Source organism: Amblyomma maculatum, chromosome 7 (assembly GCF_055883805.1).
Source record: "Amblyomma maculatum isolate TAMU_Amacu chromosome 7, ASM5588380v1, whole genome shotgun sequence".
NCBI lineage: Eukaryota > Metazoa > Arthropoda > Arachnida > Ixodida > Ixodidae > Amblyomma > Amblyomma maculatum.
This window is the reverse complement of record NC_139350.1, coordinates 42,920,816-42,940,021: the sequence shown is the minus strand read 5'-3', so window position 1 is coordinate 42,940,021 and position 19,206 is coordinate 42,920,816. Positions and strand designations below refer to the sequence as shown.

At 39.8% G+C, this 19,206-nt stretch overlaps 1 protein-coding gene across 1 annotated transcript; it reads left to right on the top strand.

The window, feature by feature from the left end:
- The first annotated feature begins 4,209 nt into the window (after window positions 1–4,209).
- Window positions 4,210–12,315, top strand: LOC146183096 (uncharacterized). The gene is made up of 3 exons (XM_084608326.1): window positions 4,210–4,503; window positions 6,672–6,881; window positions 12,197–12,315. Exons 1-3 carry the CDS (start codon window positions 4,395–4,397, stop codon window positions 12,313–12,315), a joined length of 438 nt encoding a protein of 145 aa, XP_084464452.1. The 5' UTR covers window positions 4,210–4,394.
- The last annotated feature ends 6,891 nt before the right edge of the window (window positions 12,316–19,206 follow it).

Here is a 19,206-nt window from a genome sequence, read left to right as displayed (position 1 = left end):
AGACAGTGGGAAAAGAAAGGAGTTATTATTATGACAGAAGGACATGTATTTATATTCAGTGGCCTTTAAGGTCTTTATCGAATTTTTTCAAGGCACTTCCTTTGGACTTTCAAGTGCGTTATGAGAACACGAGTGAGGGATAGAGAAAAAAAAAGGTATCTATAAAAATGCGTTGTAGTAGTCGTCTTAGCAGTGTTTTCTGCGCACAGTAAAAAGGCATTCCATTCACTTGCGTGGATATATCTGTAATCATTAGATAATATCATTGAATAGCGAATTTTGTACTGCGTGGATGTGAACCTATATCTCATATTTCACAGGTCCTGGGACATCATCAGTGGGAGACGTACTCTGCGATCTCTCGGCTTTCATTTTTTGGATGTTTTCTTTGAAGGCAGCTTGAGCAAAGATTCTTTTGCGCTTCGGTATAATATACCAAGGATGGCGAAGTTTAGTGCCAGTGCTTCTCTTTGGACGCAAGAGCAGTAATCATGACATCATTTTTGAGCCAGTCAGCATATATTGCTTTCAAAGCGATTGATTCTAAAAGGTTTTCAGAATACTCATGACGCCTTTCTTTGTCGAAAATTCGAACTCTTCTGAAGGGGAGCGATTTTTAGATGGCCTTGTACTTTGTAACTATAAATAGTGTTAGGGTTCTGCTTCAATGATCTGTCCTCATGTTCCACGCAGATGGTTAGTACTATTATTATTATTATTATTATTATTATTAATAATTTTTTGTTCCTACTGGTTTTCATGCGATGCAGTTGAGTGAGGTACTTTGTTGCGCGTGGAAGGAGCGTAAAAACCCATTAGGCTGTCCAAGTAGCACCAGAGAGCGGGTGGGGTCGGTCAACGAACGTAAGGCCGCATTAACTTTCAATATATTTGAATGCAGCGCGGCCATGGTCAGTTGACAAGCTTTTGAAGCGATGTACGAGAACAAAATGTCTCCCAATAAGCGCCACAAGTATGTGTTCATGATTTTGTGTAGGAAATAGCGCCAATTGGGAGGCTATTAAACTCCAACTTTTCGCCTTTTCTGCTCCAGGATAGCGAATCCTTTCTCGGCACTATATGTTTAGAATCATAGACGCCTCTCCTTTGCGGTCACGGCGTGCGGGCATCATGTACCGGGCAATGCTGGAGTCTAAAATATTTCGTGACAAGAAAAAGACGGATGGGGTTCGTCTCAACTTGCCCTTCAAAACATCTCGCGGCTCAGAGCGACGCGCTTTCCTATAGAAGCGTCCTGTATAAAGCACTGTTACATCAGCGCCAGAGAACGGTATATCAAGATGCTGTGTCACCCTCGAGGACGCGGAACCTAAAAACACCCATAGTTTCAGGAAACATCTTGCACTAAGCAACGGGGGACTTGGGTTTGCTATATGCGGCGTCGGCCGTGTTTCAGGTGTTCGCAGCGCGACCAGCGCTTTCCTTCACTATTGGGCAAATCTCGAACAAATCTCTTTTGCGTTCAGCGGAATAAGCAGCCTTTTTTTTTCATTCACCAAGGGATTTACACACGTGGAATGAGATATAATCTACCTTCCTTTTTTATTGCACGTATAAGCTTTGATAAATGTCGAACCTTTTTTCCTCCAAACCGGCTTTCCGGAGCACTTGCAAAAACATATCTCTAACTAGGTTACTTTCAGCTCAGTAGTCGCAAATTAGAACGCCTCCCCGCAGCTTGCGAGCTCACCGCTGGCTCGTAACGCTTTTCTCCCCTTTTTTAGGGTCCTGTGCCATCGTCACAGAACAAACTTCCACGCGGCTTCTTTTATCTCCGAAATTCGCCACACTCTTTTGAGCAACCATTGAGAGCGCCTTTCGACTGAAAATGTCGCAGAACAAAATTTAACGAGAGGCACCTACGCAGGCTGCCGCAAAAAAATCTGCATCAAAACTCATCAGCTTGCATTTGAGGACACGTTGCACGTGATGCGAATACTCAGTACCCACTAAACAATTTCTGACCCTTAAGGGTGGAAAAAAGTGTGCGCCGCGTATTTGCACCCCATAGCGCACCCTTGAAACACCGTTTTTGGCATTATCTCACCTTTAAGGATGAGAAAAAGGGTGCGCTACAAATTGCACCTTATTTCGGCCGATGCACCCTATATTAAGGGTGCAGAATGGGGCATTTACCAAAAGGGTGCAAACGACGGCGCTGAAAGGGAGCGGTAACAAATGAGTGCCTGTAAGTAGAGTATATATTCGAATGGTGTCACGTCACAAAGCGTCGTTGTTAATATGTACCACGAAAAAATAAAGTGGAATTGAGCGACGGTAACCACAGAAAATATTGAACGTTTGTATACGATATATAATCTGTCAGGAAAGTTGATTAGTTCGATTTTTTTTTTTTCAAATGTATTGCAGTTATCATGCACATATCACTCACATGACCTTTGCATCAGCAAAATACAATCAGTAATGGTTTAGAGAGTGCATGAAAAATTGTAATGATTATAAAATTGATGGCAGTGTGGGAAATTTGTTTGGGAGAATAGAAGTACTAAGTCATATTGGAGGGATGTTGGGTTCATGCAAGGAAATTTTGGATTTTTGGGTTGTTAGAGTTGGATGACAATGAGCAATAAATGAACCAAATCTTGGAGGGTGAGGCGACATAATGGGTGAAGGTACTCTTAAAACTAAGTCAGCTGACTGAAAATTCTGTATAATTACGTGTTTGCGTGTTTTTTGTTGAAGCTGTCAAGCGAATGTGAGCACCGAGCCCCCACTTTCAAACATGGTTTTATATTGCAGAGATTCAACTGAGTATGGGCATTCTGCGATATTCTCGGTAACACACGGTCGCCGCCGAGAATGCCTACATTTCATCAACACATTGACTGCTTACACGTGAAGAGTTTGCAGCCTTTGCACCTTAGTACGGCACCTCTTCGAATTACGTACTGCATAGCTGTTTTAAAAAGGCTGCATTTGATTTCCTTACACCACATCGAATAAAGCACTTTTAAAGGACAATAGACACTAAATGTTGTTGGCATTTTTCTTTTTGTTAAGGTGCGCAAGACATTCCTATATATGGATTACCAATCGGCTTTTGCCTCCGGCCACTCAGTATTTTTTTTTTTTTTGCGTTTCTTGCTAGTTTTGGTTTCAGCAGCTGAGAGATGGCTGTGATGTCACAATCAAATCTACGTGACGCTCGGCCTGAAAAAACAGCAATATAATTGCAGACGCTTCATCTTTTGTAATTCTTGTCCTCCAAGAAAGACGGCTTTAGTTTTCTGCTGAATTAAAACAACACTGGAGCGATTTTATCGCTGTTTTATTCATGCCTCACGTGACCTAGACTTGACTGCGACGTCATAGCCATAGCTCGACGCCTTAGTCCTTAGTCGCGGAGGTTCCAGCCCCCGTTCCTCAGGCCTGCGTGCCAGGAGCGGGGAGTAGGGGGCTTCCTAAATCGATGGAAATTAAAGTTTTAATCAATCAATCGACTGTTGAAAGCGAAACCAAAACTGTTGATAAAAGAAATTCGATTATAAATTATACAGCGAGCGTAAGCGAATATCATAAGACGATTCATATACAGTAATGTCTTACGCATTATTACAAATGATAAAACACGAAATAAAAAATGAAGTGTCTATACTCCTTTAAAATGCGTAGGAGACGACGCGCAGCACTAATTAGAAAGGAGAAAAAGAGAAAGTTATCTGCGTCGTCTTATCTTTGTCGGCACATCTACCAGGTAGCTTTGTTCAGCACCGTATTATCTGCACGCATAGCGAGACACTTCCGTGCACAATAGACAACGGACTTCCTACTCGGGTTCCGATTCTGCTGCTTCATTTGGTGTGCTGCCGATTATGTATTTTAGACAGTTGCCTCGTCTTCGAAACTGCTGATTTTCTAGAACAAAATTTCATGTGCACTTTCACATTGCCCCCAACTGGCAATTTCCTGGGTATTGCTCCGATTTCTGCTGCCGTCAATATGCCTTTATGCCAAAATAAGGCACTAGAAATAACACTACAAAACAGAAAACACTCAAGCTTAATTTTTGTAACGAAACCGAAACCGAAACGAACTATACTCTATGCTTTCACCCTTTCACCGCCAGGCGGCCGCCGGTAGCTACCTTCCTCTCGCCAACATGGCGACTTGCACGCTGCGAACTTGACCACGTTTCGACGATCGTTAATCTGCAGCATCGAATGCGAATCGTCGGTCGTGAAATGTGCTGCGTTTCGCGTGCATAATTGTTGCAGAAGTGTGTACGCCTGTGATGTGATGTTTCGGGCAAACGGGCATTAATCGTGCCGGCTAGTTTTCAGTGTTCGCCTCTTTGCTTTGCTCAAGCGTATTGGTTGATTCATCGTGTCAAGTTTGAGAAGCTCGAAGGAAGAATGCGTGAAAATGTTTTTCTGCGTGACCAACTGAACCCACTTGTTGATTCGGCACCGGTGGTGCGAAGGCGAACAGCTTTCTGGACGGCTTACGCAATCGTCTGTAAAGGTAAGCATACTCAATCACATTCCGAGGCGCGCAGTGCGGGAACAGTAACAATGGCCTACCGCATTGCTACACTGTTTGTCGTTTGTTTGAGAACGTGACAGAACGGGCTGGAACGGAACGCGCTTGATTTAGGCTGGCTGCAAAAATAACGCTCATGAAGTTGGATGTCGCGGTGATTATTTTCGCAGATTTGCTGCTAGAAAATAGAACTCCTTCCTTAAAAAAGAAAAAAAAAATACACATGCTGGGCTTTCTTGCCTTACGCGCAGGAGGTTCACGAATGGAAGTTGGGTGATGAGCGCTGATTTGTCAGTCTCGGCCTCGTTCTACTCGTTTCTATTAGTGCTAATTCTCGTTATGGGGCAAAGTAAAGGAAACGCACTGTGTTGGTACATAAAATGTTAGGCTGACTTTCGAGATAACGCTAGCACTTTACGGACGTAGGAACTCAAACCACTTTCCCATCCGTCATCGCGGCTTTTCCGCTCCGTTGATCATCCCTAGGTAGCAGGTTAAATAGAGGTGAAACAGAGAAGCGCATGGTATGGTGCCTTGTGAATGCGTATAGCGGATTTACTGAGGTCTAAAAATATTATTTAGCCATCCTGTATGGTCATATCCCATCTGCCTCTGCGGGACTTTAAACCGCATAATTTACAAAACACCATTTTGAGTGGCTACTATGCCCAACCGATGTTATTTTTCCCCAACAGGATTTACATTTTTAATCAAGATATGAGCTGATTTTATCAATAGGGTCGTGTATCCGCTTGCCTGGCGAATAAAGTCTTGCTTTTGGGTTGTGATGCTTTTCTTATGGTTTTTACACTTGCTTCCTACAGTCCTTTATATTTTGTGTTGTCAGTAGTGGGCATTACAATGAATGGATATTTGCAGGTGATGCTTCTGCATTCAAGTAGAAGCTGACAGCTTGGATTCTAGGCCAAAAAGCGTGCAGTAAGTTGCTGCGACAGTGTTGCTATGTTTTTTGTTCTCACCAAATGTTCACTTTCTTCGCTCTTTTCCTTAAATCTATTTTTTGGAGCAGTTCTAGTTGCCTGTTACAATAGCCATTATGTAGGCCAGCTAGTTTCTTTGTTTTCAGTTTCTGCATTTGGTTTTGAATCAGCAGTTTTGTTTTGTTTTCATACTGTGCTTGCTTTGGGCACAGGCCGATCGATCGCAGTCATGGCTTCAAACTGGCCTCTTCCTGGAGCTGTTCTTGCGCGACACAAGCTATGGATTTCGTAGTCAGTAAAACATTGCTTTATGAGTCTTGCGAGCAAAATGAGATTAAAATTGACAAACCGCTCTAGAAGCAGAAAAAAAAAGATTGCATATTCTCTACATTTTTTATTTTTGTTCAGTCCCTGAATTTTGAAAACTTAACCTCCTCGGTTTTATGGCTCGCATTCTTTTTTCTTCCTTTCGTGTGATAGTATGCCTTGCAATAAAGAACGATTTTTAAAAAAAATTGGTACACACCGGATTTCTAAAGGAAATATACTAAGCCCCATATATAAGTGGTCCTTGCTAAATTTCCTTTAGATCACATTCATACCGTCCGATATTCACATCTCCGTTTTTTTTTTGCTGCCAAAAGTAAGGTTTCACATTTGAATTTTATGCTGTCATTATTGTTTTTTGAACGTAATGAATGACATCTCATCAATTGGTTTCCTTCCACAGTTTCTGCCAAGATATTTGAAAACAACTTTCTTAAACACCATTTATTCAATAGGATTTTTTTTCATTCCTTCCGTGGGCAAGTATACAAAGATCTGCATGTTTTAGAACTCTGAAAATGCCTATGTTGTACTGGCACTCATGTAGCTGCAAAATGCCTGCTAAAAGTTAGCAGAATTTCTGACCAATACTATTTTTGATTTTTTTTTCTGGGAATCAAAAAGCTATCTCTTGTAATATTTTAGTAAAGGGAGCAATATTGTGCAGAATGGTGCATCAAAATTTGCATAATGTGCTCCAGCTTCTTTCCGGACTCTTGTGGAGTATATTTCTCTCAGTGGTTATATAACTGAATATGTAACTTACTTTAACATTTTTCAAAATACTTTTTTGCCAAATCTGATTGCACTTTAGGGCATGCCAATGCCATTATTACTGCTGATCAGTCTTTTTTAATACAGGCTTGTCTACTTTACCTGCAGCTACTTTGGAACCCTCTTCTATGTCACCACTCATCACTGACAAGGACAAGGTGGCTCAAGCTGCAGTGCATTCTGTGGATCCAGCTTCAGACCATTTCTTGCCTGTCGACTGCACTGCTGCATGCCCTCTGAGCTCTGGTATATTTATTCAAGCCATCACCCGCCTGCAACTAGAGAGAATGGAGTCATGCAGTCACGTTTTCAACTCAGGTTAGTTACGAGACTGGTAAACAATTCTTAATTTTTATATATCACCTGCTTTGACATTTGTTGCTGATTAGCATAATTCATACACCTACATGGCTTATCAGGAGACGTGGAACTAAACCCTAGACCACACATAGTAGCCTGCCTGCACTCCGTACAATTTATCTGAAAAGCTTTATTGTAGTTGGAACTTACAGAATACAAAATCCTCGCTTAACTCACTCTTATTTCCTGCTCTATGAATATTTGAAGGTACATTTGGCTGTTGGCCATTTTGTGCTGGCGCACTAAAAAAGGCTGGGCAAATTGAATACCTGTTTCATTCTGCACACTGATGAGAAGCATAGGAAATCTGCACATATGATGAGGATAAGGGTGTGTTCAGATAAGAACGGTAATCAAGGTCCCATGGCTATTTTTTGTCTTCAATGAAATCTTTATATGTGGTGGGCAAATGTCTCAATACAAAAAAATGAACCTTAATTTTGCATGATATGGTGTAATTTTCTCTGGAAAAAAAAATTGTAAATCACTACAGGTGGAAAATGCCATTTTTCCCTTTCAGAAAGTTGCAACTTTGGAGACCTGCTGCTAGTGTACAGAAATTTTGTCATCCATCCCTTTTTACCCACTGAATCTATGCAACCTTTACCTCTATGAGAATGATTAAAAACCTGCTTTTCTGTTGCACTTGAGTTAGTAAAAATTCACAAACATTACTCCAGAAACAGCGCGCTACATAAAAGTCAATTTTCAAACTTATATATGGGCTTGATGTATTATGTCGTTAGCATTAAAATCTTTTTCTGTTTATTATTCAGATTCTTTGCTTATTTCCTTAATTTCATGCAAAATTGGGAGCTCATCAAATAAAATATGATATAGAAAAAAAGTTATACCAAGTTAAACCGTTCTGGCGTTCTGCCATGAAATTTTAAGCAATAGCGAATTTAATTCATTTCAAGCAATCAACACTGCCAACAAGCAGAAAAGTGACTTCATAAGCGTTGAGAAGGCTTTGGGTATTGCATATGTTAGAATGAAACTAAATTCAGCAAATAATAAATTGAACTTTTGACTCCTACTTCTTAAGAGGAAGCCATAAGCATTTCTACAGAGACAACATGCGTTCAGTTCTATATTTATTTTTATACCTTTAGCTTACATAGCGGAACACATTTTAGTACCAGATGTTTATAAAGTAATAAGGATTGTTTTTATGGGAGTTCAATGAAAAAGAAGATGCTGTAGTTTTTGAAATTCAAGTCACAGTTGCCTGTTTTTTTTTTGTTGTTTCAAATTTTTGTCAATTGCAAGATAATATGGAGGATGAACAAGCAAGTCTAGAACTTCCAATTTTTTGAGAAATAGAGAACTAGGCCAGGATAATGTGCAGAAAGAGTTTTAGTAGCAGCACTTTATTTAGTTGTGCCAGAATGTAGGGTTGAATATTAACAAGCTTCAAAACCAGTGCTCAATTTTGACTTTTTTATAGTGTTAAACAATATAATGCAGCCCTTCTTCAAGCTGTAATATTCATTAGGTACTGAGGATTCTTGAGAGGGATTTTCATAAAAATCGATGATACTTAAAAAAAGTTGAAATCAAATTTTTGCATTTCTGCGGTTTTCAAATCTTGGGCAGATTTGATCCATTGGCAAGAACACGCAGGGCAGTCTAGAGCTTCCTGTTTTGCCTGAAAATAAGGAAATTATCGGATTTATAAACAAAAAAAGGCTTCATAAAAATATGGTCATCATGCCCCTATTTAAGGTTGAAAATGGATTTTTTGTAGCGTGGTGCCTCTGGAGCAAAGTTCCGGATTTTTTACTACATCAACTACAACAACAAAACATGTTTTTAATAACTCCCATAAAAGTAAAATTTGCATAGATTTAGTGGATAAAAAGAATAGCTGGCAAGCTTTTAGTACACTAGCAGCAGGTCTCCAAACTTTCAACATTATTAAATAGCAAAACTGCATTTTTCACCTGCAGCGATATACGACTTTTTCCCAAAGAAACTACACCACACCTTGCAAAACTAAACCCATATTTGTGCAGAGACAATTGCCCACCACATATAACAATTTCACTGAAAACAAAAAATGATCATAGGACCTCAATTACAGTTCTTATCTGAATACACCGATAAGATATTGTAGATTGCTTTTTTCAATGACAGCTATTTCATATTTCAGTAAATCATGAAGCTGCTTAACCGGCTTCAATGTTGTGGTGTATTGGGCATTATGGCACATAGGCTGCTAAGGCCATTATGCATTAGGCTTATTTCTGTAACCAGAACCACAACATTTATTTCACTTTATAAGGTTACCTTGCCCGCTTTTCAGAAAGTTACTACTACCACTTTTTTACCCATACCTGGCAAACAGTACAGAAATAAGATCAATAATTCATCTTAATTCTGCTCACAACAGTACATAGAAGAGAAATCTCACGCTTAAAGGTATTTTATAACCATTTTTTTTCTGCTGTTTGGGACATAATTCTACTGCCACCTATGAGCATCATTGCAGCTCTCATATGGAGTTCTCCTGTTATCACTGATGAAAAGAATTCATTATATTGGACCACTCTCTCATTACATGCGACCCTTCCAAGTTCAGTCGGCAGCTTATATTTCACTTGGAGCATGAGCACATGCTAATTTTGCCTTTCATTTCCTTTTGTTTGTATTTTTCAAGTGTATTAAATGTGTATATGGCTTTTCTTTCTTGGTGCCTGCAGTATCTAAACTGTAAGACTACTTACTGGCACTCTTCAAAGTTACCTCTCTTCAACTAGAGAACCTTAAAAGACAATAAAATAATGATTATCCTTTGTATTTTGCATTATCTGTGCACATTGTTTCCAAGAATACTAAGCAAGAGTTGAGGGTGAGCCTCAGTCCAGAAGCCAGCATTTCAATAAAGGTACTTCTCATCTTGGCAGTGTGGTCATCAGATGTGGAGCTTGCATACGCTTTTGTTTTACAAGAAGAAAGCAGAGGAGAAAAGGAGAATAGAGCTAAGGGTTAAGAGAATGTTACCTTTCAAATAGCTTTCTCTGAGCTGGGCTACAGCAGCAGCAGCAGAGTACTTTTGAAAAGCATTCCGGAGGTGGCGAATTATATACCAGCGTTAGGTGTCCAGGAGTGTAGTGATAAAAAAAGAATTATATGTCGCACGTGAATAGTGAAAAATTATCAAACATTATCAAGAAGAAAAAATATAAAAAGACAGAACTTTGGGTAAACACGTTGAGTTTGCTTTGGAAAATTATTCATTACCTACTGTCTAGATAAACAAAAATTGGAGAGACAGGGCAATGAATGAGCATAACATGAAATATTCGTCGGGCAGGCACAAGCAAAACCTTCCTTAATGCAGTCTATAGCCTTTAAATAAAATTGGCCATAATTTTGATGAAATTAGGGTATTTATCTCGAGTAAGCTTTAATTCTACAAAAACCAACTATAGGGAGCCATTTCTAATCCATGAATTTAGAGCAGTGGAAAATAAATATCTCGAAAGGAACGTTTGAATCCCTTAAATACAATCCCCCACACCATAAGTAGTTGGCAAGGCAGTCACATGCACCATGAATGGTGCAATTTATTTACAGCAAGTGCATCTCCATTAGCATAAGCTCAACGTGTCTTTTAAACATTTCCTCTTTATCACTGGTGACTTTGGTTACCCCTTGAATCTTTCGTCTGATAATGCCTTTTTTGGCAGGTAAGGCTTACTCAAATTTATTTTTTCAGTTGTCCTTTCTCCTCAGCATTTCATTTATGTTTTGCATGGCATTCTTAGCCTATGCTAGTACTTAACCATTTCCAAATAGCTCTTAACAACTATTTAACTGCAGCTGTATTGCCTGTTCCTTTCAAGAAACATGTGCCAGCGTTGAACCTGCTTTAGATGCTGACTTTTCTACCCCATACTGTAGTTTTCCCTGCTCCTTCCACCTTTTTATTTTGTTTTTTTTTGTGATAGACCATCCAGACCAAAGTCATAGAAGTTAATACCCAGACAAACATAATTTCACTTCTCGCTCTGCCCCTCTTTCTCTCCCCTGCCTCCCTTTCTCAGTTTTCTTCTTGGGAAGTAAAAGGTTCTTCCCTGCCAGTGATGCTCATGGTGTCCAGATAGACAAGCGCCTTTTTAAACTTTTGGCTTGGCTTGCAAACTGAAGCTTTTCTGCTACCCTTCAATTCTCTTTCATGCTATGTAGTCACCTTGCTCTTGTTCTATCCTGGACCATTTTATAACAAGTAGTATGTTTATGTGCAGGTAATAACCACAGTTCTATGGGCCTCTACCGCCCAAAAGGGGGTCTATAATCTGAAAGACTAACAGTAGTCCTGTCAATCTACATGCAAAGTAAAACCATATATAAAAGGTGATCTAAAGGCCTAAAAACATATTATGGAGAGCTGCTGAATGTCATTTTGATTCCGTAGCTCACTGTCTTCAGGATTTGTTATAAGCTTTACCATGTAGCATTTAAAATTGTACTGTGCAGAAGAAAATAATTCCTTTAGAGCTATGACGATAAAGAGCAACAGAAGCATCAAAAAGCCCTAGAACTGTGAGCAAGAGCAGGTGGCACATTGTATCTGCAGGTAGAGCAGTTTCCCAGTCATACAACATGAAAAAAAAAAACAAATGCTGCTTTCAACTAAAGGCTAAGTTTTAAAATGTGCGGTCTTCACGCGCATACCTATTGTCAGCATTCCACCTGCACTCGTGCCATTTTGTTTCTGTTTCATAACGAATTTTTAATGACATCTCTAAATAACTTGCAGATTACAGTTGGCAAAGAAATTGTGTCGTGTATTTTCATCAGTGTTTAATTGAATTACAAACATGTTGACATGAGTAAATTTGGAATAATTACAAAAAACGAAAGCTGCCAATTTAGACATTGTAGGTTTGCTGGCCTTTGCCCACAAATTTACATTTGGCTTAAGCAACTTTTGTGCGCATAAATATCAAACAAGCCGTTTTATTTGTTAACATTCCTTGTATTATAGTGATAATTTGTAGCATTTGAGTAGCTATAAAAGAAATGGGTTTGAAGGAATACTTTAACAAATCTTGAAGATGGGCTAGATGATGCATTGCAACTTGACGAAAGGTAAAAGCGCACAGGAAGACACAAACCCAAGTGAAGACGACACGGGACACACGGGACAGCGTGTGTCCTGTGTCGTCTTTACTCAAGTGTGTCTTCCTGTGCACTTTCAACTTTTTTTGCAAGAATACCTCTTCAGCAATCGGCACTGATGCAATATTTTATTGCCACTGCAGGACTCGTGTTCCAGCTACTCCTGTCAGCATATACTCTGGGGAAAATATTGAAGATGTCGACCTGCTGCGCATCCAGGTGGACCGTGAAAAGCTGTTTTCTGCGACATTGGGTGGAGTGACTGGCAGCGGTTCTGTCCGCCAACATGGTCTTCAACATTCAGTATGACTGCAAGCTATTCAACACATGTTCTAGGTGCCTCTTCTTTCATTATGCAGTGTACCTAGAGTGGTGGCTACCAAGTTCTTGAACAGTCACCTAAAGTATCTCAATTTTCATGTGCTAGGAGTTGTATGTTCTGTGGTCTTGTCATAAATATACATGCCTTTTTTTGTATAGCTACACATTTCTTAGCCATTTGTGTAGGAGAGGGTGCCATGCACTAAATAAGTGATGCACTATTTTGCTCTTGCTCTGACATGTCATTATGTTGTGATACTACACTGTAATAAATTGTAGACATTCCTCCACGTAATTTTGAGTTGTCCAACCCTATAAACCAGCCAAATAACTTGCTGATAGTATAAATAAACTTTGCTACCAAAACTGTAGGTGTCACTTGTATATGATTGTAAAGCTGCCTCTGAGTAGCTTTGCAGCACGCACTTTTTCCCATTATTGTTTCAAGAATCTCCATGCCCTATTTTTGGTATGTTTTTGCTCAGCATGCTTGTCTGAACAGTCGCCAAGCATCTCCATGACATGCACAGATAGACCTTCACATTGAACAGTATACATGTCATTGTGCCCCATCAAAATTACATATACCTAAACATGGAAAGTATTTTTGTTAGATGCTTATAGGATGTTCTTCATAGACTCGCCCTGAAGCAGAAGCCTGATATTGATGTGTGGCAGGAAATGCAAGCACAAATATAGGATTCTGTGCCCCATATTCTTATTTGCATTGTTTTTGCCCTCAACTTATTGATACAAACACAGGAACTCCTCGTCAATGCTGACTAGCAACCGAGCAGACTTCTCTGCAATGCTTTAACCAGTGCAGGGGAAAGTGAAAATGACACTTCGGACAGATCACGAGTGCATGTAATCTTTTGAATATGAGTTTTCATGCACCCTTGACCTGTCCGAAGTGTCATTTTCACTTTCTCTTGCAATGGTTAAAGCATTTCAAAGATGTCTGTTGGGTTGCCAGTCAGCATTGACAAGGATGTCCTGTGTTTGTACCAACCCGTTGAGAGCGAAAACAATGGAAACTAAGAATATGGGCCCACAGAGTTCTATATTTATGCTTACAATTCCTGCCGCATATCAATCCCGGGCTACTGCTTCAGGGCGAATCTATGCGGTGCACCCTTTTGCCACCTATTTCGTAAGGGTGCAAAGGAAAAAGTGCACCCTTAGAAAAGGGTGCAACAATTACACCCTCTAAAATTTTAAGCTGGGCACCCTTCTGTCAGGGTGCGATATCTTCACCCTATTTTTTGCACCCTATTGGTTGCACCCTTTAGGTAAGAAAGGGTGAGCGTCTGGGGACAAGCCAATTTTCACCCTTAAGGGTGAGAAATTGTTTAGTGTGTAGGCATTACAATATAGGCAACGCACGCATTCTAAGTTAGATTTGAAACCACTGTCGGGGCAAATGTGATACTGTCACGTAAAACAAGTGCGACAGTGTTTCAACCTACCCCCCTTCCTATAACCGTAAAAGTAATTGCACTTTTCCATGAACTAAGCGAGAAAAAGCTCACCGGACCAATGTCCCTCAGTAGAGCATCATTGATCCCTTTTGGCTTTGCTGTTATTGTTTGACCCCAAACCTCTAGCTAGAAAAGGGACTAGATAGGAAATGTCTTTACAGCAACCCAGCTTCGGTCTTTGCAGAATCAGTGAAACCACCCGCTGTCTTACTTTGCCAGTGCCTTGCGACGTTCAGGGCGAAACTCTCGCTCGTGGTCGCTGCGAGGCCCCAGAATGACCAATATTATTGAGTATTGGTGGATTGCGCGACATCCAAACTGCGCGCTTAGTGGCATTCTCTTAGAGTCGACATATACGGCAGCCATTTTTTGAGCTGCTTTTCACTAACCCTTGTGAGGGGTTGGAGGGGACCGTAGGGCGGCGGTTTTTAAGTGTGCCCTACACACTAAACAATTTCTCACCCTTAAGAGTGGAAACTGGCTTGTCCCCAGACGCTCACCCTTTCTTGCCTAAAGGGTGCAACCAATAGGGTGCAAAGAATAGGGTGCAGATACCGCACCCTTAAAGAAGGGTGCCCAGCTTAAAATTTTATAGGGTGCGATGATTGCACCCTTGTCTAAGGGTGCGGTTTTTCCATCGCACCCTAACCAAATGGGTGCTAAAAGGGTGCTCCACATAGATTCAATCTGAAGTAGAAGCCTGGGTTGATGCGTGGCGGGAAATGTGTACACAAATATAGAATTCTGTTGGCCCATATTCTTAGTTTGCATTGTTTTCGCCCTAAACTTATTGGTAAAAACACAAAAACTGCTCGTCTATGCTGACTGGCAACCGAACACACATCTCTGCAATGCTTTATACAGTGCAGGAGAAAGTGAAAATGACATTACGGACAGGTCAGGGATGCATTAAAGCTTTGAATATCAGTTTTCATGCACCCGTGATCTGTCCGAAGTGTCATTTTCACTTTTCCCTGCACTGGTTAAAGCACTGCAGAGAAGTCTGCTCGGTTGCTAGTCAGCATTGACGAGGAGTTCCTGTGTTTCTATCAATAAGTTGAGGGCAAAAACAATGCAACTAAAAATATGTAGCCACAGAATTCAATATTTGTGCACGCATTTCTTGCCACAGAATCCCAGGCTTCTGCTTCAGGGCGAGTCTATGAAGAGCATCCTATAAGCATCTAACAAATACTTTCCATGTTTAGGTATATGTAATTTCAATGAGGCACAATGACGTGTATACAGCTCAATTTGAAGGTCTATCTGTGCATGTCATGGAGATGCTTGGCAACTGTTCAGACAACCACGCTGAGCAAAAACATACCAAAATAGGGCATGGCGACTCCTGAAACAGTAATGGGAAAAAGTGTGTGCAGCAAAGTTACTCAGAGGCAGCTTTACAATCATATACAAGTGACACCTACAGTTTTGGTAGCAAAGTTTATTCACACTATCAACAAGATATCTGGCTGGTTTATAGGGTTGGACAACTCAAAATTACTTAGGCTGGAGGAATGTCTACAATTTATTACAGTGCATATCACAATGTTATGACATGACAGAGTAAAAATATTGCATCACTCATTTAGTGAATGGCACCCTCTCCTACAGGAATGGCTAAGAAATGTGTAGATATACAAAAAAGGCAAGTATATTTATGACAAGACAGCAGAACATGCAACTCCCTGCACATGAAAATTAAGATACTTTAGGTGACTGTTCAAGAACTTCGTAGCCACCACTCTAGGTGCAATAAATGCATAATAAAGAAGAGGCGCTCTAGAACATGTGTAAAATAGCTTGCAGTCATACTGGATGTTGGCGGACAAAACAGCTGCTGGTCACTCCAGCCCACTTTTCGCAGAGAACAGCCTTTCACGGTCCACCTTGATGCACAGCAGGTCGACATCTTCAATATTTTCCCCAGAGTATATGCTGACAGGAGTAGCTGGAACACGAGTCCTGTAGTGGCAATAAAATATTGCATTGGGTGCCGATTGATGATGAGGTATTCCTTCAACGAAAAGTAAAAGTGTCCCGGAAGACACACTCCGGGACAGTGTCCCAGTGAAGACGACACAGAACACACACTGTCCTGTGTGTCCGCGTGTCCTGTGTTGTCTTCGCTCGGGTGTGTGTCTTCCTGTGCGCTTTTACCTGTCGTCAAGTTGCAATGCACCATCTAACCCATCTTCAAGATTTGTTAAAGTATTCCTTCAAACCCACTTTTTTTCATAGCTACTTAAATGCTACAAATTATCTCACTATAATACAAAGAACGTTAACAATAACAATACAAATGGCTTCTTTGATATTTATGCACACAAAAGTTGCTTAAGCCAAATGTAAATTTTTGGGCAAAAGCCAGCAAACCTACATTGTCTAAACTGGCAGCTTTCGTATTCTTGTAATTATTCCAAACTTACTCACGTCAATATGTTTGTAATTTAATTTAAACACTGATGAAAAGTAACATGACACAATTTCCTTGCCAACTGTAATCTGCAAGTTATTTAGAGATGTCATTAAAAATGCATTATGAAACAGAAAACAAGTTGCATTAGTGCAGGTGGAATGCTGACAATAAGTATGTGGGTGAAGACTGCACATTTCAAAACTTAGCCTTTTGTTGAAAGCAGCATTTCAGTTTTTTTTTCATGTTGTATGATTGGAAAACCGCTCTACCTGCAGATACAGTGTGCCACCCGCTCTTGCTTACAGTTCTAGGGCTCTTTGATGCTTCTGTTGCTCTTTACCATCATAGCTCTAAAGGAATTATTTTCTTCTGCACAATACAATTTGACATGCTATATGGTAAAGCTTATAACAAATCCTGAAGACAGTAAGCTACGGAATCAAAATGACGTTCAGCAGCTATCCAATAATATGTTTTTGGCCTTTAGATCACCTTTTATTTATGGTTTTACTTGGCATGTAGATTAACAGGACTACTGTTAGTCTTGCAGATTATAGACTCCCTTTTGGGCAGTAGAGGCCCATAGAACTGTGGCCATTACCTGCACATATACATACTACTTGTTGTAAGATGATCCAGGGTAGAACAAGAGCAAGGTGGCTACATAGCATGAAAGAGAATTGAAGGGTAGCAGAAAAGCTTCAGTTTACAAGCCAAGTCAAAAGTTTGAAAAGGCACTTGTCTATCTGGACACCATGAGCATCACTGGCAGGAAGAACCTTTCACTTCCCAAGAAAAAAACTGAGAAAGGGAGGAAGGGGAGGGAAAGAGGGGCAGAGCAAGAAGCGAAATTATGTTCGCCTGGGTATTAACTTCTATGATTTTGGTCTGGGTGGTCTAGCACCAGAAAAACAAAATAAAAAGATAGCAGTAGCAGGGAAAACTACAGTATGGGGTAGATAAGTCAGCATCTAAAGCAGGTTCAATGCTGGCGCATGTTGTTTTGAAAGGAACAGGCAATACATATGCAGTTATATAGTTGTTAAGAGCTATTTGGAATTGGTTAAGTACTAGCATAGGCTAAGAATGCCATGCAAAACATAAATGAAATGCTGTGGAGAAAGGGCAACTGAAAAAATAAATTTGAGTAAACTATACCTGCCAAAAAAAGGCATTACCAGACGAAAAAGATTCAAGGGGTAACCAATGTCACCAGTGATAAAGAGGAAATGTTTACTAAACACGTTGAGCCTATGCTAGTGGAGGTACACTTGCTATAAATAAATTGCCCCATTCATGGTGCATGTGACTGCCTTGCAAACTACTTATGGTGCTGGGGGATTGTATTTAAGGGATTAAGATGTTCCTTTTGAGATATTTATTTTGCACTGCTCTAAATTCATGGATTAGAAATGGCTCCCTATAATCGCTTTTTGTAGAATTAAAGCTGACTTGAGATAAATACCCTAATTTAATCAAAATTATGACTAATCTCACTTAAAGGCTGAAGACTGCAATCAGGAATGTTTTGCTTCTGCCTGCCCGATGACTATTTAATGTTATGCCCGTTCATTGCCCTGTCTCTAATTTTTGTTTATAGCAGGAGCATTCTAGCCAGTAGGTAATGAATACTTTTTCTAATGCATGACTCCACGTGTTTACCCAAGGTTCTGTCTTTTTATATTTTTGCTTCTTGATAACGTTTGATAATTTTTCACTAGTCACATGCGACATATAATTCTTTTTTATCACTACACTCCTGAACATCTAACGCTGCTATATAATTTGCCACCTCCAGAATGTTTTTCAAAAGTACTCTGCTACTGCTGCTGTAGCCCAGCTCAGAGGAAGCTATTTAAACAATAACATTCTCTTAACCCTTAGCTCTTTTCACCTTCCGTCCTCTGCTTTCTTTTTGTGAAACAAAAGCATATGCAAGCTCCACAACCGATGACCACACTGCCAAGATGAGAACAAGTACTTTTTTTTTAAATGCTGGCTACTGGACTGAGGCTCACCCTCAACTCTTTCTTAGTATTCCTGGAAACAATGTGTACAGATACAGCAAATACAAAGGAGAATCTTTATTTTATCTTCTTTTAGGGTCCTCTAGTTGAGTAGTAATAAAAAAGAAAAATAGAGGTAACTTTGAAGAGTGGCAGTAGTCTTAGAGTTTAGATACTGCAGGATACTGCAGTGTTGCCACCAAAAACTCTTTCTGCACATTACCCTGGCCTAGTTCACTATTTCTCAAAAAATTGGAAGTTCTAGACTTGTTTGTTCTTTCTCCATATCATCTTGCATTCGGCAAATATTTGAAATTACCAAAAAACAGACAACTGTGACTTGAATTTAAAAAACTACAGCATCTTACTTTTCTTTAAACTGACATAAAAACAATCCTAAGTACTTTAAAAATATCAAGTACAAAAATGTGTTCTGCTATGTAAGCTAAAGATATAAAAATAAATAAAAAACTGAATGCATATTGTCTCTGTAGATGTGCTTATGGCTTGTTCTTAAGAAGTAGGAGTCAAAAGTTCAATTTATTATTTGCTGAATTTAGTTACATTTTATCTTATGCAATATCCAAAGCCTTCTCTGTGCTTATAGTCCCTTTCTGCTTGTTGGCAGTGTTGATGATTGCTTGAAGTGGATTAAATTCGCTATTGCTTAAAATTTCATGGGAGAACACCAGGACTGTTTAACTTGTTTCTATATGGTATTTTTTTTTCAAGGTGCTCCCAATTTTGCGTGAAATTAAGGAAATAAGCAAAGAATCCGAATAAAAAACAGAAAACGATTTTAACGCTAACGACATAGCACATCATGCCCGTATTTAGGTTTGAAAATGGACTTTTTTGTAGCGCGCTGTTTCTGGAGTAATTGTTGCGACCTTTTACTAACTCAAGTGCAACAGAAAAGCAGGTTT